General features: G+C 53.6%; 1 protein-coding gene across 6 annotated transcripts; it reads right to left on the bottom strand.

The window, feature by feature from the left end:
- Positions 1-2,118: 2,118 nt before the first annotated feature.
- Positions 2,119-18,751, bottom strand: GRK6 (G protein-coupled receptor kinase 6). Of its 6 annotated transcripts, XM_036281881.1 has the most exons (17): positions 18,339-18,751; positions 14,235-14,330; positions 13,545-13,653; positions 13,171-13,283; positions 12,962-13,039; positions 12,525-12,625; positions 12,121-12,213; positions 11,956-12,019; positions 11,721-11,861; positions 11,251-11,441; positions 10,440-10,477; positions 10,260-10,349; positions 9,165-9,373; positions 8,951-9,088; positions 5,408-5,545; positions 5,188-5,322; positions 2,119-4,542 (listed from the first exon to the last, which is right to left on the bottom strand). In XM_036281881.1, exons 5-17 carry the CDS (start codon positions 12,983-12,985, stop codon positions 4,450-4,452), a joined length of 1,455 nt encoding a protein of 484 aa, XP_036137774.1. In that variant the 5' UTR covers positions 12,986-13,039; positions 13,171-13,283; positions 13,545-13,653; positions 14,235-14,330; positions 18,339-18,751; the 3' UTR covers positions 2,119-4,449. The 6 variants fall into 6 exon arrangements, with proteins under 6 accessions (XP_036137774.1, XP_036137769.1, XP_036137771.1 ...); XM_036281876.1 differs by lacking the exon at positions 13,545-13,653 and having other exon boundaries at positions 2,119-4,540; positions 18,339-18,748; XM_036281878.1 differs by lacking the exons at positions 13,545-13,653; positions 18,339-18,751 and adding an exon at positions 18,215-18,272.
- Positions 18,752-20,309: the final 1,558 nt, after the last annotated feature.

The raw sequence follows: 20,309 nt of genomic DNA, 5'->3' as shown, positions 1-20,309 counted from the left end.
CAGTGCTGCCCCAGTCTGGTTCTTCCTGTCGATCAGCTTCCCCCACATCCTTTTTTTGTTTGTTTATTTTTAAAGAAAACACTTTTGGCCCAGCCGATGTGGCTCAGTGGTTGAGCGTCGACTCATGCACCAAGAGATTGCCAGTTCGATTCCCAGTCAGAGCACATGTCCAGGTTGTGGGCCCAATCCCCAGTGGGGGCATGTAGGAGGCGGCCAATTGATGTTCTCTCTCAATCAGGTTTCTCTTTCTCTCTCTCCCTTCCTATCTCTAAAAGCAATAAAGAAAAAACAAACAAAAAAACATTTGCCCAGTGGGTGTGGTTCAGTAGATTGAGCATTGTCCCATGGACTGGGAGATCCCAGTTTGATTCCAGGTCAGGGCACATGCCTGGGTTGCAGCTCGATCCCTGGTAGGGGGAGTGCAAGAGGCAGTAGATTGATGGTTCTATCTCACATCGATGTTTCTATCTCTCACTCCCTTCGTGCATAGGGGTGGAAGAAGGGAATGACTGGAGTTGAAGCCAGTGAGACACAGCTATGCAGGACTTTGAAAGCGGTGTTAAGGATGTGGTACCTCATCTGCAAGGCAGTGGAAGGGTGCCTGCCCAACATGTACAAAAACACCCCAAACTCTCTCTATAAAAATGAATAAAAACATATATATATTTTTAAAAATCCTCACCTGGGGATATTTTTCTATTTATCTTTAGATAGAGAGGGAAGAAGGGAGGGAGGGAGGGAGGGAGGGAGGGAGGGAGGGAGGGAAAGAGAGAGAAACATTCACATGAGAGACACATCGACTAGCCACCTCCTGCACGACCCAACCAGGGCTGTGGACGAACCTCAACCAAGGTACGTGCCCTTGACTGGAATCGAGCCCACAACTGGTCCATGGGCTGGGCTGTCACTCTAATCACTGAGCCAAACTGGCCAGGGCAATATAAACATATTATTAAAAAACAATTTTAAAAAAAGAAAAATAAAACACATCTCTCTCTCATTTCTTTTTTTTGGGGGGGGGGGTAACCAAATTTTTGGTGGCCTTGTTTCAACAAGGCTGAAAATAATAAAACACTTTCTAACTTGCAACCAAAGACCCCTTAACAGCCCCACCCAAATTACAAAGCTCTAGGTGTGTGTGTAGTGGGTGCAAGCCCAGCCCCATATAAACCACATGGGCTGAGTTCAAAGGAAATTTGGGGTGTTTTTGTACATGCTGGGCAGGCACCCTTTCACTGCCTTGCAGATGAGGTACCACATCCTTAACACCGCTTTCAAAGTCCTGCATAGCTGTGTCTCACTGGCTTCAACTCCAGTCATTCCCTTCTTCCACCCCTACGCATGCTACCCCACATTCAGCTATCCTAAATCACTAGAGGCCCTAGACTATCCAGATACATCTGGTCCTGTGTCCTGGAGGGCACCAACTCTGACACCTTTGTGGCCAAAGGGCCTTCCCTCCCCAGTCCCATGGCGGTCCCAGCCCTGCCAGCTCTTGAACTAGCCCTGCCATATTGTCTGCACTGGATCCCACTGTTTCCATGTCTACCAGACTGAGCCCCAAGCTCGCTGGAGTCTTGTCTCTGAGTCCCCAGCTCCCTTTTCAGAGCTGGAGGTAAGCTTAGGAAAGGCTTGTTGGGAAGTGATGCTGCGAGTTTCCTCTGCCAATGGTGCACTGTGAACTTTTAAAGTAAGCTGAACTCTAGCCAAGAAGTTTCCTGGATGCCTCCCTAACCCAAGGGGGAACTTGGTGGGAAGTCTGGACCCATTGCAGGTGGTGTGTCACAGGGTCCTTCCTGTACACTTGGAACTCACTCACACCTGCTGAGGGCTGAGCTTCAGCCTATGCATGCTGATACCTAACTGCCCTTCCTCCAGAGCCTGGAAGGGCAAATGCACCTTGGACCCCAACCTCATGAGTAAGATCCAGTTTCATCTTTTTTTAAATCCTCACCCGAGGATATTTTTTACATTAATCTTCAGATAGAGCTGGAGGGAGAAAGGGAGGAAGAGAGAAAGAAACATCGATGTGGGAGACACATCAATTGGTTGCCACCTGAACAACTCCAACCAGGGCCAGGGACGAACCGCAATTGAGGCATATGCCCCTGGCTGGAATCGAACCTGGGACTCTTTGGTCTGCAGGCAACGCTCTAACCACTGTGCATACTGGCCAGGGCCAGATCCAGCCACATCTTTAGCTACCTTCCCCTACCTTGCAATAGCCACTGACCAGCTGGAAGACCTTGGCAAGGCCCTCTCCTTACCCTGTTTCCCTCAAGTTAATAGAAGAAATAGTGCACATTCCACTGTCCAAGACCTGGGACAGTCCAAGAGGCCCCATCTGCTAAGCTGTTGCTTGGAGCCTTCTTTCTGGCTGCCCTTAAGATAACTGTCAGCTTGGCACCCAGCATCCACTCCCCAGACAAGCAAGAGTCCTGTCAGTGCCCTAGGGGATCAAGGTGAGGGCTGCTTCAGTGGTTTCTCATAGCCTCCTTGTGAGGCAACTGATATCACACTCATCATTCTAGACAAGGGCCTATGTAAAGCCACCTTGAAAAGTGACCTGGCTGGAACTTGAACCCAGAACCAACAGCAAAGCTCATGTGGCCTCTATGGCATGGGGTACTCAGCCCAGAGGCAATGAACAAATCTTTATGATGGCAGGGCATTGGAGGGTGAAGAGGTGGGGATGGGAGTGCTGAGGTCAGTGGGAGATTAAGGAACTGACTGGTCTGTTAAGTCTGGGACAAACTTGTGGTTAACAGGCTGCCACCTCCACCCCAAGTCTTTGCACAGGTGAAATGCTATGGAATGGGATATTCTCCTACTCCCTCTGCCCCCAGCTGAATGTCTCCTTCAAGGCCTGGCTCAACTTCTATCTCCAGAAGACCTTCCCTGATGCCCACATGCCTCTGCTACAGCCTAATGCCCAGTATCACCATTGCCTCATCTTTGCCTGGCCACATTTCCTGCCTCAAGGGCACAGCAGAGGGGTGTCTCTAATGCATGTGCACTGGCCCTGGGCCAGGCACATGGCACATGTCCAGGGAAGACAGAATGGGCAGGTGTCTCTAACAGCAGCAGCTCCCATCTCACTCCCTAGGCTGCTCCAAACCCACAACTGATGACCAGGCCACCTTGGCCTTGGAGGAGATACTGCCAGCTGAGCCTGCCTCTCAAGCACAGGCACAGCCAGACCCACACCTCAGTGGGGACCCATTTCCCTCAGGCTTCATCCATTTAAAAAGCTGAGAAACCCAAAGGGTGAGCTCAAAGGCTGCCAAGTCCTGAGTGCTTGGAGAGGCTGCTCCAAGATCAGCCCTGGGAGATCCTAGGCCTTCCTGGAAGGGCAGCCCCAGCCAGGCCCACTTCTGATCCCTTCCCACTTCCAGCAAGGCCAGGGAAGCAGGAAGACTGTGGAGCACCAGGAGCAAGAAAGAGGCAGGCAGGGGTAACTGGCTAGCTTTGTGCTCAGACTATATTCACATAGAGACACATGGCAGCTTACATTGGACAAAATGAGTAATAAAAGTTGGCTTTAAATATGGAAAAACCAGGGTCCTGTAATCCCACGCTACCCCAACACTGGGACCAGGAGGTCCATCCAGTCCTGGGAAGGGCTAGGGTGGGGTCTAGGGTATAGGCACACAGCCTCAGCCTGCCCCCTTCTCTCTCTCTCTCTCTCTCTCTCTCTCTCTCTCTCACACATACACACACACACACACACACACACACACACAGAGGGAGGGGTGGATTATTGCTGGGCACATGTGTCTATTGTTATGAGGGAAGTCTGGAATGTTTGAAGGTTGGCCAGGGACACCCCCCTCCTCCACCTGGGATGGGGCGTTCCACAAGAGGTGTCTTCAGGACAAGGTCCAGTATGAAGGACAAGGTGCCCTGGGAGCTGGAAGGCAGAGGCAGACCCATCTGGGACAACCTGGGCAGTGGACTGATGGGTCCTAGGGTCAGCCCAATCTCTGGTCAGACTTTGGCACATGCCTCATGTCCAGCTCTGACCAGTGCTGAAAAGGGACAGCATTGGGCTGCAGAGGTGGTGGCTTGAGCCCAAGGCAGCAGGGGCAGGTAGGAGTCTCACTCAGAGGTCGGCGGTGGTGAGCACAGTGCTGGGGGCTCAGGGGCCTGAGGAACCTTGAGTTTGGCGGTGGCCCCTCTGCCAGCTCCAGCGTGGTTCTTCAGAATGCTCTAGTCGCTATATACATTCATACAAATACATAAATACAGAAAACCCCGAGCTCCACGGAAGAGCTGAAGGGACGCACCTTTGTCCCAGGGACAGCCTAGGCCTTGCCAAACTCAGCCAGACCAGGGGCTGAGGGGCAGAGGACATTGGGGACAGCTCCGGCTGTGTTCCCCAGGCCACAACTTGAGTGTACAATGGGGAGAACCACTGTGCAAAACTGTAAACAGCACTTGAAGTAGCTGCTACCGCCAACCGCTGATGGGGGCCTCGGGCTGGGGGCTAGAGGCGGGTGGGGAGCTCTTCTTCACTGTCGCTGCAGTTCCCACAGCAATCCTGGAGAGCAGGGAAGACATGGAGGGAGAGAGGCAGAGCAAGCGCTGTTAGCCACCAGTGCTATCACTGAGTGGCCCTATCAGGGCAGGCCAGGAACTGCCCAGGGCCATGCTCTGGGGAGGGACCCCCCACGAGGGGCCTGGAGCAGAGGCTGCCAACTACAGGTTGAAGTAAGGGGGACCAAGTGGAACCCAGGCTTTGCCAGGGCAGGGCCCCATCCAGCTGCTCTTCCCTGGGGCAGGTGGAGGCAGGACATGGGAAAACAGATGGCTAAGCAAGGCTAGCAGCTTGAAGGTGTCGGGGTGCAGGGAACAAAAGCAGTAAGGAGGGGAAGGTAGGGAGCGGGCACCAGACTTCTTTCTCCCACATCTCGCCTCTGCCATGGAAGGACTGCCCGTGGCTCCCCGTGGCCAGGCAGCAAGGCCAACCCACGGGGAGCCTACACTGCTCACCTCTGGAAAGAGAAAAGAGGCCATGAGCCCAGCCAGGAGTGGGGGACAGGTAAGAATGAGGCCAGAGACCCTGGGCACCACTGGCATGGCTGAGGGGAGGCCCATTCACAGCACATGTGGGCACTGATTCAGCCTCCCACCCACCGTCCCCTGGAGCAGGGCTGGGGGCCCAGGTAAGACACTACTGGGGGTTACCTGGCGACTGAAGAGTCTCTGCAGCAGTCCCTTCTTGGGGGGTGCAGGCGGCTGTCCCTTCCAGTCCAGGTCCGGGGGAACTGAGCCGTCCAGCCCGAAGACATTCAACTCCTGGAAGCACTCGGTCTCCACCATCTGCCGTAAGACAGGCAGCTGTGAAAACTGCCCCAGGGCTGCCCGCTGGAGCCCACCCCACCAGCTGGGCAGGCCTCACCCTCACCTCATTCTGCCAGGGGATGGGCACACTGCCTGTGGCAAACTTCTGGTAGAAGTCCTGGTCGGTAGGCTCCAACTCCACACCCTTAACCGTGGAGAACTGTTCAATGTCCAGGACATCTTTGCAGTAAATAGCCTGGGGCTGGGGGGACAAAGGCAGTGGTCAGATAGGAACACCAACCATGCATGAGAGGGCAGCTTGGCCCTGAGAATCACACCGGTCTTAGCCTGGTTGTGCTCTGCCCCTTGCAGCTCTCTGGTTTGGAGTCAGAAACCAGCAACCCATGTACTTCCTTGACAGTCCTTTCCCTCTGAGGCTGTTTCCCCTCTGTAAACTGGGGATCATTCTCCCTCACTGACCAGCCGGTAAGAGCTGACCCACCAGAGCCAGCAGCCTTCACAGTGCCCAGTGGAACCACTACCAAGTGCCCCCTCCATCTACACACAGCTATCTGGGTGTGCAGCTGATGAGGTGAGCACCGGCTGAACCTCGGCAGGAAACTTGCATGCAGGGCCCAGAGCTGAGGGGTCCTGTCCTAGGATGTTCAACAGCTTGCTCCATCCTCTCATGCCTCACAGCCAACCACCTCCCCAGCACCCTGCTGGGAGCCCACCTCACTCCAGAAGGTGATCTTCTTTTTCATCATTACATTATCTTCTAAATCCTACTATCAGGGATATCAATTTAAAAAATCATATAAAATAGCCCTGGCCAGTTTTGCTCAGTGGTTAGAGAGTCGGCCCACGGACCGGAGAGTCCCAGGTTCAGTTCCCCCTAAGGGCATGTACCTCAGTTGCAGTTTGTCCCGGGCCCTGGTTGGGGTCGTGTGGGTGGCAGCTGCTCGATGTGTCTCTCTCACATCGATGTTTCTCTCTCTTTCTTCCCTCTCTCCCTCCTGCTCTATCTGAAGATACATGCAAAAATGTCCTTGGGTGAGGATAAAAACAAACAAACAAACATCACATAAAATAGTGCAGCTGCTTTGGAAAACAGTCTGGTAGTTCCCCAAAGGTTAAATATAGTATTACCGGATGAGCCGGCAACTCCATTCCTAGGTGTATATCCAAGAGAACAGAAAACCCATGTCCCCACAAAAACTTGTATGTGCATATTCACAGCAGCATTATTCACAATAGCCCCAAAGTGGAAACAACACTAATGTTCGTCAACTGATGAAGACAAAATGTGGAATATTCATATACTGGAATATTGTTCAGTCATAAAAAAGAACCAATATATGCTACAATAGTGAGGAACCTTGAAAACATTACGCAAAGGGAAAGATGCCATTCACAAAGAATCACATAGTGTATATTTTCATTTATATAAAATGTCCAGAATAGGCAAATATATAATGACAGAAAGATTGGTGGTTGCGCCCTGGCTGGTTTAGCTCAGCAGTTAGAGCATCAGCCTGTGGACCAAAGAGTCACAGGTTCGATTCCAGACAAGGGCACGTACCTCTGTTGCGGTTCATCCCAGGCCCTGGTCAGGTTGTGCAGGAGGCAGCCAGTCAATGTGTCTCTCTCACATTGATGTTTCACTCTCTCTCCCTCCCTCCCACTCTATCTGAAGATAAATAGAAAAATATCCTGGGGTGAGGATTAAAAAACAAAGATTAGTGGTTGCCAGGGGAAGGTGAGAATGGGGAGTGACTGCTAATGGGTACAGGGTTTTGGGGTTTTGGGGGGAGAGGAGAGATAAAAATGTTCTAAAATTGATTGTGGTGATGGTTGTACAATTCTGAATATGCTAAAAACCATTTAAATATATACTTTAAAATAAGTGAATTGCATGATATATGAATTAAATCCCAATAAAGCTGTTAAAAACGATACTGCTTTTCACCTGCTACTTCTAAAAAGTTCAAGTCCAAGGTACTGATTTTCTAACTCTCAATGAAAGACTGGGGTCAGGGGTGGTCTCAGGGTTAGAGGAGATGATGTGCACAGGAAGCAGGAGGGACAGTGTAGCCCTGAGGCAGATGCTGATGACAGGCTCAATCACCCACAGCAATGCCCACATCATGGAGCCAGTGAGGCCTACACGACACAATTCTTCAGGGGGAGCAGCCCACTAGTGGGTCTCTCACTTTTACTCATCTCCTCTATGGCCCACCTCACACCTCACATTCCTGCTCAACATTCCCCAAAGGCCCCCATCACACTCAGAGTAAGACACACCTATCACACTGGCCCCTTGAAGCTGTATCATTTCTTGAGGCTAGTCCCTGTCCTAGGACCACACTGCCGGCTGTTCCTTTTCCCTGGAATGCTCATACGCTGAATCTTGGCAGGGTTTTTGCCACATATTTTAGGCTTCTGCTTAACTGTCAGCTCCTCAGAGACCATCCTGTCTAAAAATACTCCTCCCACCCCCCATCATTCCTTATCTTCTTAGCTTGCTTTATTCTTTGCTGCTGCACTTCACATTACCTAAAATGTCTTCACTTACTGATTTACACTGGTGTGCTCTCCCACTAGAACATGAAGGCAGGACCAGGTCCTGTTGACTCCATATTGCTGAGCTCTGGCACATTTGGGCACTCAGATAATTGTTGAATGAATAAACAATCGTGTGTGTGGTTGACAGCTATCAACCTGGTCTGCCTATCACCTTCCTGCCTCCCCAGTGTTCCTGGTGAACACAGGACCCAGGTCTCTTCCACATGGGAGAAGAGCAAGCACATGAACTAATCTTGGCCAATCAGAACCTTCCCTGTGACTTCATACAGAGAAGCCTGAGTTTAGTGGGAGGATAGTCAACAGACTGAAGTGGAGCCAAGAGAAGGGAGTCCTGGCCCTGTTCTCAGACTTTCTGGCCAAATGAACAAACAAACTCCATGTTGGACATAAGTAAGTCTGAGTTGGGATTTTGCCATTTGCAATCTGATAACTCAAGGATATTCCTGCATGCAGGATGCCTGACTCACTCAGATATCAGCAAATGGGTAAGACACTACAAGAGGGAGGGTTCTGCCCACAGATGGAAGGTTAGCCCTTCCAGGTGTGGTGGGCAGCTGATGTTATGCCAGCCCAACAGCCCTTCCCCCTGCTGTTAATAGCATCTTGGTTTTTCTTTGGGGAACTGGTCTCTTCCATTGGCAGTGCTTCAGGTAGGTATATGATTCGGGTGTGGCCACAGAGGAGCCCCTGAATAATCAGAGGCAATGAATGTCAGCCTTAGGCCTTTTATCCTCCCTTTCAGGACTTTTGAAATTATTGGGCAAGAGGTACTCTTTATCTAGTGGGTAGGATGTGGGTTTGAGCTGCTGGGCTCACCACTGCCACACCCTGGGGAGAACCTGCAAGTAAAGACTACACAGTGACCAGTACACTGGGAGGGAGAGGAAGAGAAAGAATTCCTACAACATGGTTAGAGCCCCAGATGGGGCTTTTCATTTTTGTGAGCCTAGGGAATTATCTGTTTTGTTGGCTAAGCCATCTGAGTTGGGTTTTCTTACATTCAAATGGAAAGTGTCCTGACTTCAAGAGCCTGACAGCCCCCACCCTGGCTTGGTCCTGCCTTCAGACGGGTGGCACTCACATCAGGCTTGAAGGGCGGCTCCAGCATGCCTGCTCCCAGACGCTTGAAGTTCAGTTTCTTGAAGAGGGGGTGCTCCTTCACCTCACGGGCACCGCCCCCACGACACCCTAGCCTCTCAGCAGGGTCCTTGCAAAGGAGCTGTAGAAGGGGAGGGGCAATCAGGGTGGCCTTGGGAGACCGAGCTCCAGCCCGGGCCTCCCACTGGCTACTGTACCTGGGAGCAGAGTGAGTGGGCCTGCGGAGAAAAGCGCTCCGAGTACTCTTCAGCTACCTCCTTCACCAGCCGCTCCACCTCCTCCCGCTTAATCTTCTTTTTCCTCTGCTGAAAGGGTGACTGGCCTGCAATCATCTCGTACAGAAGGCAGCCTAACGCCCACCAGTCTGGGCTGAATGTGTACCGTTCGTTCTTCACCACCTCTGGAGCTAGACGGGTGGCATAGGAGTTAGGGGTGCCCCAGGAATGCCCAGCACACGTCAAGGCAGGGTATCAGCTCGAACACCCACCAGGCAGGCACTGTAAGCGGCCTGGTGGGGACCATGGTGAGTAGGAGAGCACATGACTCATCAAAGGGAGCTGATGTGGCCCTATAGAAGGCCAGGTCTTCTAATTTTTCAAAGTAGTCAGAAATCCATATTTATAATGTGAAGCTGTCTGGCCCATTCAATGTTGGCAACCAATTCCAAATGTTTTAAAAATAATTTGATGGAAACACAAACATAGGCCAAATGAGGTCCGTGTGGCTACCAGTTTGCAACCTATGGATTTAGCATTCGACCAAAAGGAAGAAAGACATTTGCTGGATGCCTACACTGCCTACAGGGCAGGGTGAGTTGCCTCTATCGCCTCTTCATCTTCGAGGCAACCCTGACAGCAGGTATGATGATCACGGGCAGGGACAGTGAGGCTGAGAGTGGCTGGCTCAAGGACACACAATAAGTACGAGGCAGGGAAGAGATCACCTATAGTTGGGGCCCTGTCACTGTGTCAAGTGGTCCCAGAGGGCAACCCGGGACCTTCTCTTGGTTTTTCCCCAGATGGGCACTCCCACTCTGAGTGTGGACAGGTCAGAGGAGTGGAAGGCTGGGGCAACAAACATGGGTTTGAGTCCCTTTACTGGTAGTCACCTGCAAGCCCAGCCAGCAGGAGCTCAGTATTTAGTAAATAAAGTGGGTTCACATGTGTGTGGGGCCCTGGCTGAATCTTGACCTCCTGATCTCTAAATGAGAAGCAACAGCTCTTTCTATTCCCTGAGACACAGGAGACTCTCAAACAGAAGTTGGAGAGCCAGGCCCAAACAAGAGGACTCACCCATGTAGCCCACAGTGCCCACACGGCCTTTGATGGTCTGGCCCTCGGGCACGTGTACAGCCAACCCCAGGTCAGAGATCCGGATGTGACCTGAATGTGGGTGGAGAAGTGGGAAGCCAATTAAGCAGGGGGCTGGACCCCACCCCACACCACCCTACCTCTGTGACCCCCCCCACCCACCATGGTCATCCAGTAGGATGTTCTCTGGCTTCAGGTCCCTGTGGGGAGAGAAGGCAGGGTCAGATGCTGCTCAGTTTGCCAGCCAGCCAGACAGGGCCACCCCCTCCCAGTTTGGTTGCCTCCTAGGATGCGATGTGCAGCAAAATGTAGGAGCCATTTGCTACCAGGGTGACAGAGAGCCTTGCCCTCCACCTGCAGCAATCCCAGCTCAAGGGAGCAGATAAATGATCTATGGAGCCAGGACTCCTGGGACTCACTAGGCAAGTGGAAGGCATCTCCCATATAGGGAAGCTGCCCAGATGTCATCAGTATTCTTGCTCATCCCAGTGACAAGGGGCTCTCCCCTTCTTCCCCCCAACCCTTTGGTGGCTGACTCCACCTTTCTCGTCTGTCAAATGGGGCTGCTCATTCTTCCCCTCCTGGGGCTATTGGGAGGCTCCAAGGAAATAATCATCAATACCAGTAATAGGCAGAGCCCTCACTGCCGAGCCCTGCACGACCAGCTCCAGTGTATTTTACCAAATTATCTCATTTGGCCCCTATCACAACCTGCCAGGCAGAAATTATAGCCTCTGCTTTCCAGGAATGGAAATGGTGTTAGGAGAAGGAAACAGACTGATTCACACCTGCGTCAGCCAGATCCTAGAGCCTGGGTTCTGAGCCTTTCATGTCCATCTAACATGGGCAAGTGTGGAGCCTCCAGCCAGTGCCTTGCAGGGCTTAGATGGGCTTGTGGCTACACACCCACATCTTTGCACCACCTCCACTTGTGCCCATCTGCAGCCCCTGGTGGGGAGGCACAGCTCCGCACCTGTACACAATGCGCTCCCGATGCAGGTCCTCCAGTCCACAACAGATCTCTGCAGCGTAGAAGACAGCCCGTGCCTCTGGGAAGCCAGCCTGGCCCATGTGGTAGATGTGGAACTTGAGGTCACCTCCATTCATCAGCGTCAGCACCAGGCACAGCGCATCCTTGGTCTCATAGGCATAGGCCAAGCTCACCTGTGGTGGAAGGGACCCGAGACCTCAGGCAGGGAGCACAGGCCACCTGGTGGCTGGGCTGGTGCCAGTCACCCAAAAAATCCTCAGTGCCACTCCTGGGGGCCCAGCCTGCTTCTCAGGTCTGGTGTCAACACCTAAACCTGTCCTTCCCAGACATCTCCAAGAATGGGAGGCAGTGCCTGAAGGGGGTAAGGGGTCGGGGCTGGGAAGACCTTAGCCTGGTGAGTGGGGAGGGCAAGCATGTGGCCTGGAAGGGCAAGGTCTCCAGTCTGTACTTACTACAAACCTACTGTTCACTTTCTCCAGGATCTGCTTCTCATTGAGTGCCATGGCCTCCCCTTTCCGCTTCTTGATCCGCTTCTTCTCCAGCTTTTTGCAGGCGTACATCTTGCCTGTTGCCCGCACCTGACAGGCACACACCTATAGCCAGGGTAGATGGGGCAAATGGGAACAAGCTGTGCTCTTGCTAGGAATACAGGGGCTTGGGGGGTGGGGGCAGGGCTTGGCCACTCACCTCCCCAAAGCCACCTTTGCCCAGGACTCGATACTGCCTGAAGGTGTTTTTGGTCACTGGCTGCCTGTGGGCAAGGGTTTGGGGAGCAACTGGCTGAGCAGGGGTACGAGGCCCGTGACAGCCCCAACAACCTGCCTGCCCCGGCCCAGCCTTTGAGGAGCTCACCTTTCCAGCCACTTCCACTGCAGGAAACGGTTGAAGTAGATGCTGTCGAGGTAGTCAGCAAAAGGGGCTACACTCAGGTACTCGTGGGTCAGCCTATTGAGAAAGCCCAGCCCACTAGTCAGCCCGGGTTCTCAGCTTGATGGACTAGGTCCCCTGTTACATGCATGCTCAGCCCAAAAGACAGCATCCTCAGCCAACCCTCCTGCTAACCCATCTAGGACAGAAACACACACCCGTGCTGAAGCTGAGGATGTTACAGAGAGGGGAGGCAACCTGCCCAAGGTCACACAGCACGGGCAAAGCTGGGATGAGAGGCTGAGCAGCTGAGCTGTTCACAGTCTTCCAGGCCCACAGAAGCCCCTTCCTCAGGACACATTTCCGGCCTGTGGGAGGGAGAGGCTTACCGGGTGAGCTCCTGGAAGAGGTCTTTGCAGGGCCCCTTCTCCAGCCGCTGGGCACAGTTAGTCACCAGTTGCTGGGGGATCTCAGGAATAAGGTCAGGACCCTGGGGACAGGCCATAGACAGGTCAGTGAAGGGGGGGCCTCCTTAGCCAGCTGCCCACTCCTAGGGCAGAGATGGTAGATAACTCAGGCCTGTGCTAGGGATGGCTGCAGGCTGGTGGTGTCCTAGCCTGTCTGGTTACTGAACCTGTTCCTGCTGCTACACTAGAGGCAGGGAGAAGCAGAGTCGCTGGCAGGCTGCCTCTTAGGCTTTGTGTCCACAGTGCTGCCTGGTGAGCCTGGAGCAGCTCCAGGGCATCCCTGCCCAGGTGGTGGTCACTCCTCTCCCCGTCACTGAGCTCTGCCTGATGCTGTCCTCCCTCCATCACTGCTCACTTACCGTGTGGCTCAGAAAATTCTGCATTAGCCTTTGCCCACATGCCTTCCTCTTCTCATCAGGGGTCACTTCATACTCAGCCTGCAGGGTGGGAGGCAGAGAGGCTTGAGGTCTAGGGTAAGTAACAGGTGTGGGGTACCAGGGCACAGAGGGTCTGGGATCTCCGTCCACCTTGGGTTTTGGGCTGGGCCTCAGGGCTGGGCTGTACTCACCACCTCATCCAGGAAGGCAGTACATCGGGTCAGCTCAGGCCTCGTTGCGCAGAACTCTCGGAAAAGTAGGTGCCCAATGGGCTGCCGCTGACATAGACTGTGGTAGTCATGCTCTGCGGGCAGAGGTGGGAGCTGCTGGGTTCCCAGACCTGGAGCCTGCCGGCAGGGCAATCCTATCCACACCACCAGGCCCTGGGCCCCAATGACAGCTTCCAGCCCTGTAGTATGGCACCCATTATCTCCTTTAGAACCCTCACCACAACCCTCAGGTACTTCTACTAGATCATAGCTTGGGACACTAAGACCCAGAAACGCTAAGTGATTAGTCCAAGGTCAAACAGCCAGAAGTAAGGCTCCAGAACCAGGGCCCTCACCTCCCCCACTGTCTCCTGCTTCACACCACTTGCATTCGTCACAGTGCTGGGGTTGGGTGTGGTCTGAGGTTCCGGCCAGGCCCAGGCTGGGCCCACACCTGCTGCCTGCCTGGTGAAAGTATGGGAGGAAGCTGTGGCTTCCGGCGAGCTCCAGGCTAGATATCCTTCCCAGGCAGTGGAAGCAGCCACAATATACTCCTTATCCACATGCAGGTTGTCAGAGGGGACCTGGGCAACCTCGAGAGCTGCTCAGACCTGGAGCCTCAGCCAAGATAAGCAGGAACTGGGGTCCTGGACCCTTCTGGTCAAGGCTTTGCTGGGCCCCTCAGGACCAGACTGGGTGGGCTCCCAACACTGTGAACTGGCTCCAGACCCTACCATACCCTCTGTTCCCTGAGGTCTGCATCCCCTAAACTGGTCCTTCCTTCCTCTGCTTCTCTCAGATGGCCCCAAATCTGACCCTGCCCTACAGCCCCCACTCACTCGATCCACCCCCTGCTGTTCTGTTTGCTTTTCGCCCTCCACCCATCACAAGCCCAGGAACTGAAACTGAGATGGGTGGTATTGCCTAAATTTGCTCCCTGGACCCCCCAATCTTGCCTCTTCCCCAGGGCGAGGTCTCAAGGGAGGCTCCCTGGCACTTGCAGGTCACCCTCGCCTTAGCACCCCTGGTCTCCACCCAGGCCTCACCGAGGCTGAGCCGCAGCTCTTCACACTGGCTGATGTGGGGGAACTGCAGCATCTGTCGCCATTTCTTGCTTTTGCCTTTACGATTCCCGCCACCACCTGTGGGAGCAAACAGGCCCTGAGTCTGGCCACCACCATGCCTCCCCTCCATCCTCAGTGTGGTCTAGAGGCTTCCAGGGCCCAGCCTAGGCACAGCTCACTAAAGGAGGCACCTTGAGCCTTCCTTTTACATGCTCCAACATACCCTTGCTGGGTTCCGGGACACACATGTCCCTGGTATTCCTGCTAGGGGCTCCTGGGCTGGAAGAGCCAAGAGGGCAGTAAGGCCAGGACAATGGGGAGGGTGGAGTCTCTAGGCAGCCTGGGCAAGCCTCAGCTGCTACCTACCAGGGAGAGTTTCCCAGGTAAAGAAAGTAGAAAAGAACACAACAATGGCAGGAACCATGTAAGTTAACACCCAGAAGGGAGAGACTCTAGGACATATAGGACATGCCTGAGAATTGCCAGAGCCCGAGGGCAACCTGAGTCACTGGGCCCTGCATCAGGGCTATTAAGAGACTCAAATAAGGTGGTAGTAAGAGAGTTGGCACTCAGGATGCCCACCCCGAACACAAGGGCTTCCCTGGCCCTGTTACCTGCCTCATTTTACCTAGCTGATCACTCAACTACAGTCACTGAAACCAAGGTAGCAGCTCAAATGCCTACAAAGCCAGACAGATATGGTGAATGTGTACTAGATGGGAGACAATAGGGAATAGTGGAGAGTATGATGAACCGAACTACAGGGGCAGCTGCAGCACAACTCCAGCTGTTGCTTGGTTGCTGCTAGGAAGGAATGCTGGCTCAGCTCTTCTGATTTTTCAAAAGCAGCTGAGAATCCAGACTGTTACATGAAATAGTGGTTCCTATTTTTTAAAAAACCCACTACAGCCAAATAAAACATGTTAAGAGAACTAGCCAGATGTGGCCTGTGGGCCATGAAGCAGAGAATGGTGGAAGGGGCTTGAGTCTTGAAATCACAGACCTTGGTTGGAATCTCCAATTCACACTTTAGGCCTGTGACTTGGCTACTATAAACTTCAATTTCTCCATGTGTACTTTGGATACAAAGCCACTTCTGGAGGTATTATGAGGGTGACTGGGAGAGTTTGTGTCCAGCATGCTTTAGGGCTGTGGCAAGAGGTGGGCCCAGTTCTAACAACTCAATGGCAATCTCAAGCTAACACTTTCCCTTACCTGGCCTCAGTTTCCCCTCTGTTTATGCAGCCTTGTTTCCATCTGGCCTTGCTGAAGGCAGGTGGTACAGGGGGAAGGGGCTGCCTTCTAGGGAGGAAGCAAAGCTGGGTCCCTCAATGTGCTCCCTGACTGAAGCTGACCGGAGGAGGAAATGTTGCAGGGTACCCATTGGGAAACCCACTAGCAGCCCTCCTGCAGCCTGCACCCAGCATATCCTATAGTCATTGCTCCACTGTGAGTAAGCAACAGACCCTCACCCCAACCCAGGCAAGGCCTCCCTAGAAGGGGAACTCCTCCCCCACCCCTGCAGGTCCCTCACCCAACCTTCCATCCGCCTGCCTCCCCCATCAGTTACTTCCTCCTCCCCTCCTCCCAGCCACATTAAGGCAGCAGCACAGAGTCACATGCAAATATCCTGTCCTGGAACTGCCACCAGTCAGTGGGGCTCCTCCCCACCCTAGCTTGGTCCTCTCACTATGCCTCTGGGCACATGAAAAAGGAAGAATTAAGCAAGGGCTCATACCCCCAGGGCTGTCCCACTTCATCCTCACAGCAGCTCTGCCTCACCTGGACAAATTTCATGAGAAAACCAAGTCCTTGAAATGAACCAATGGGTCCAGAATCATAAAACCTGCAGGTACCAGAGGCAGGACTTGAACCCAGATCCCTGGGACCACAACCCAAGCCCCTCTCTCACCCCAAATATGTCAGGCATTTATTAGGTGTCAACTGAATATATACACCAAAGGTTCCCAAACCATTTAGGGCCTCAGATCACTTTGGAAGCTGGCAAAGCCTGGCCCCAAGCTGTCAGCCAACTCATGAAGGGATCCCCATACAGCCAGTCCAAGGGTCAGGGTTCAGGACTCAGAGAAAATCAGGATATCCTTTGGTTTTCATGTCCTGTTCCCAACCATTGCACTAAAAAAGATTACTAAAGTTCAGCGAGAAGAGACTTGTCTAGAGCCATGTAGGTGGGAGGGACAAAGTCAGGTGGGGTGAGAGTTCCCCAGTAGAGGCATGGGTCCCCGGTCTAGCCATATCCCCCTACGCCTCACTTATGGCCTGAAGAAGTTTGTCTGAAGATGCCCATATTCTCTGTCCAGGCAAGGCAGTGTTCTCAGCAGCCAGAAGCCTGAACTGGCTATAGCAACAGGAGGGAGGCCTGGCCAGGCTCTCATCACCCCTCCTCCCCAGCTTGCTGGATGACAAGGCAGAACAGAATAGGCAGATGCCCCCAGAGGCTGGGAGGAAGGCCTGGCCCCGGACTCGATAAGGAACAGGAGATAAGGAAGGCTCTGGACACTAAGAACTCAGCCTGCCATGCCTATTTCCAGGCAGCACCTCTCTGGGGTCAGTACCCATTGGGCAGGCAGAAGGTATCAGATGCTGTGCCAGCTGGGGGCTCTTCTGGGCTTCCCACAGACTGTATTGGGGGCATCCTGTATCCTACACCTAGGTCAACCACAGTCTTACTGTGTAACCTGGAGAATAGTCCCTGCAAAATAGGGCAGAAAGGTGAAGCAGATGACTCTTTCAATCTGGAAGCCTAGAAAAGAGTGAAAAAACTGTCATGACCTCCCTGTCCTGGAGTTCCAAAAAGAAGGGTCTTGTTCACTGCTGGTCACCAGCACCCTGGACAGGACACAGCACAGAATGGGTGACTGGTAATTATGCTACCAAGGTAGACAATAGCAGGTGCAGACTGAGTACCAGGCAGTGAGGACCAGATCTGGTCCTTCTGTGTCTCTCCTAGAACAGATGCCTGCTAACATCTGAGGTGGGAGTCATGAGGAGCTCAGCACACACTTGGTTCACCAGACCAACCCCCTCTGCCAGGGCGTGCAGTTACCGTCCACCAGCCCAGCATGCCTCCCACTTATATCTGTGCTTGTTTGCACCACTAGACTGTGTGCTTCCTGAAGGCAAAAATCGTGCCCCATTCACCTCTGTTCCCAGTGTCACAAGGCCCCGAGCAAGTGGCAGTCATGTTAGTAGCGTATGTGATTAGCAGTTTCCCCAGGTTGGATGGCTGTTCATTCATTCTCCAGACCTTTACCCTGCATCTACTTTGTGCCTGCCCAGGCTGTACGCGGACCTAGGTCCGGGGCACGTTGGAATGGGCTGCCGCCCCTTCCTGGGGCAACTTCTCATCTCTCACCCAGGAGAGGCCTCAGAGAAGCTCTCTAGGATCTCAGGTTCCACTCTTCCCTCCTCCTCTTGGTTCACCAGACCGGCTCTTTCAACCCCTCATTTTCCCCTCGCTGCGAGGGCGGTGGCCTGACCCCCGCCCCTTCCTGGGCCCGGGCTCCCCGGGGCAGTTGCGGAGGAGGAGGACATGAAGTGGGTAGGACTCATGCCTGCACCGGGTGTGGGGAGCGCAGCGCGCTGCCCGAAGAGATGTGGTGGTGGGGTTGCCCGGCCGAGCTCAGAGGCCGCGTACCCGCTTTCTTCGCACCCGGCCGCCCACCCGGCCGCCTCACCTTCCCGGGCCTTGAGTAGCACCGTGTTCGCTACGATGTTTTCGAGCTCCATGGGCTGCAGCGCCGCCGGGCCGCGCCACCAGCCGGGATCGCGCGCGGGAGCCGGGGCCGGATGGCGATCGGCGCGGCTCCACTCGGCTCGCAGTGACCGCACCGCGGCCTCTCCGGCCTCCCCGGCCGCTGCCGCCTGCCGTGCACTCTCCACCCCCTCCTGGGAGCCACCCGGGCGCCGGCCCGCCCCGCCCCACCCTCTGTTTACTTTACCCGGCCAATAATCAGGAGGGCGCTCCCCGCGCCGTCTTCCCATTAGACAGCCTCTTCATTATCCCCCGCCCCCCGAGCCAGGAATTCGCTCAAAGGAGGAGGGAGGCGGGACCTAATACGTCACCTCTTCCTGGTTGGTTTGAGGTGAGGTTCGGCCCCAAGGTTCGAATTTCTGGGCCTTCGTAGGTTACCGAACTGCCAATTAAGGCCGAGCCCTCCGCTGGGAGAACGGGGGTGGGTTCTCTGGGTCTTGTCCCAGAGGCCGGATGTTCAGTTGTTCTCAGCAAAGCAGTGATTGGGCCATCAGATGGGGGTGTGGCCCGGGTCCCTTTGGCTAGCCTAGGCTTTTCTAGGGTTTGCAGCGGAAACGCTTGGTATCCTGGGCCTCCTGCCTCCAGGCCGCGAGCTGCTTTGGGCCATATGTATGGCCGTATTCTTTTGGGTCGGCCCATCCTGGAGGGCGCACATCGGAAGCCCGGAGCAGCTCTGGGGAGAGGCTGCACGCCTCCTCAGCTGCTCCTCGGCCTCCTGCTCCGCCGCCGCTCGCACCTCCGCCCCGCTCCCGCATCCGGATGTTGTGATTTCTCTCCACCCACACGGCCTCGCCCGCTCTCGGACTCTGCCGCCTTATAAGGCAGCGCTACCACCCCGAGACGTTGGGATGAGCTCACACCCATTATACAGGTGGGGAGCTGAGGCGCCAGAGGCCCAGCGGCTGACTCCTAGCGGAAGACTAGTGAGAAAGCAAGGCCGAAATTTCACAGCTAATCAACACCTTTTAGTTCAGTATTCTACTCCCTCCACCCCCACTTCAAACACCAGGAAACAGGCTTGCCCAAACTCAGCGAGTAAGGCAGAACCGAATCAAACTAAGCTTCTGTTACCTATCCATTAATTCATCCAAAAATACAGAGCATTCGCTTCGTACCAGACACATCCCCAGCTATTGGGGAATACAGTGGCGTCAGCAAGATAGCCAAACTCCCTCCCTGCTCACATGCTAGAAGGAGCATAAAGATGATAATCCAGTATATAGATATAAAGAATGGTCTCAGAGAGTGATAAGTGCTATTAAGACTGAAAATCAATAAAGGGGAAACCTCATTTAAAATGGAGTTGGGTGCTGGCCGGTTTGGCTCAGCTGTTAGAGCGGCAGCCTGCGGTGAGGAGAGACCCGGGTTCAGTTCCCGCTAAGGGCACGTATCTCAGTTGCAGTTTTTCCCCGGCCCTGGTTGGGTCCTGTGGGTGGCGACCACTGGATGTGTCCCTTTCACGTGGATGTTTCTTTCTCTCTCCCTCCCATTCTATCTGAACAAAATATGGAAAAAAGTTCTCGGGTGAGGATAAAAAAAATAAATTAAATAAATAAATAAATAAATAAATAAATAAATAAATAAATAAATAAAATGGAGTTGGGCCTGGCTGGTGTGGCTCAGTGGTTGAGTGTGGACCCATGCACCAAGAGGTCACCTGTTCCATTCCCGGTCAGAGCACATGCCCAGGTTGTGTGCCAAATCCCCAGTGGTGGGCACGCAGGAGGAGGCCAATTGATGTTCTCTCTGTTTCAATCTCTCTCCCTCTCCCTTCCTCTCGTTCTAAAATCAATGAATAAAAAATATTTTTAAAAAATGGAGTCCCGCCCTGGCCACTTTGGCTCAGCGGTTAGAGCATCAGCCAAAAGACCGGAGAGTCCGGGGTTTGGTTCCCACTAAGGGCACGTGCCTCAGTTGCAGTTTGTCCCGGGCCCTGGTTGGGGTTGTGTGGGTGGCAACCACTAGATGTGTCTCTTTCACGTAGATGTTTCTCTCTGTCTCTTCCTCCCTCTCTCCCTTCTGCTTAAATAAATAAATAAAGTCGGGAGGCCAGAAGAGGGAGTCCTCTTGCACTACAACTGGAGGTTAATTAGGGACCCCAAAAGGAAGACGTCAATTAGGAACCTCTACAGGAAGAGACACACCTTGCCAGTTGATACTACTTTGCTACTCCAGCAGGAGGAAGGAAGATTTCCTTTCTTACTCTGAACTCTCCCTTTTCTCCAGGAGACTTTCTTTTAAAACAACTCCTTCCAACTTCCTTCTTTTTCTCTATGAAATAA

This window comes from Molossus molossus, unplaced genomic scaffold (assembly GCF_014108415.1).
Source record: "Molossus molossus isolate mMolMol1 unplaced genomic scaffold, mMolMol1.p scaffold_m16_p_4, whole genome shotgun sequence".
NCBI lineage: Eukaryota > Metazoa > Chordata > Mammalia > Chiroptera > Molossidae > Molossus > Molossus molossus.
This window is presented reverse-complemented; position numbering and strand designations above follow the sequence as displayed.

Coding starts and splice junctions, on each gene's coding strand:
- GRK6 (XM_036281876.1), bottom strand. CDS start 18,666: ATGGGCCGACCCAAAAGAATACGGCCATACATATGGCCCAAAGCAGCT. Junction 11,442..11,720: donor AAGTGAACAGTAGGTTTGTA/GTAAGTACAGAC, acceptor CTTCCACCACAG/GTGAGCTTGGCCTATGCCTA. Junction 4,541..5,187: donor AGAGACTCTTCAGTCGCCAG/GTAACCCCCAGT, acceptor CCTGCTCTCCAG/GATTGCTGTGGGAACTGCAG.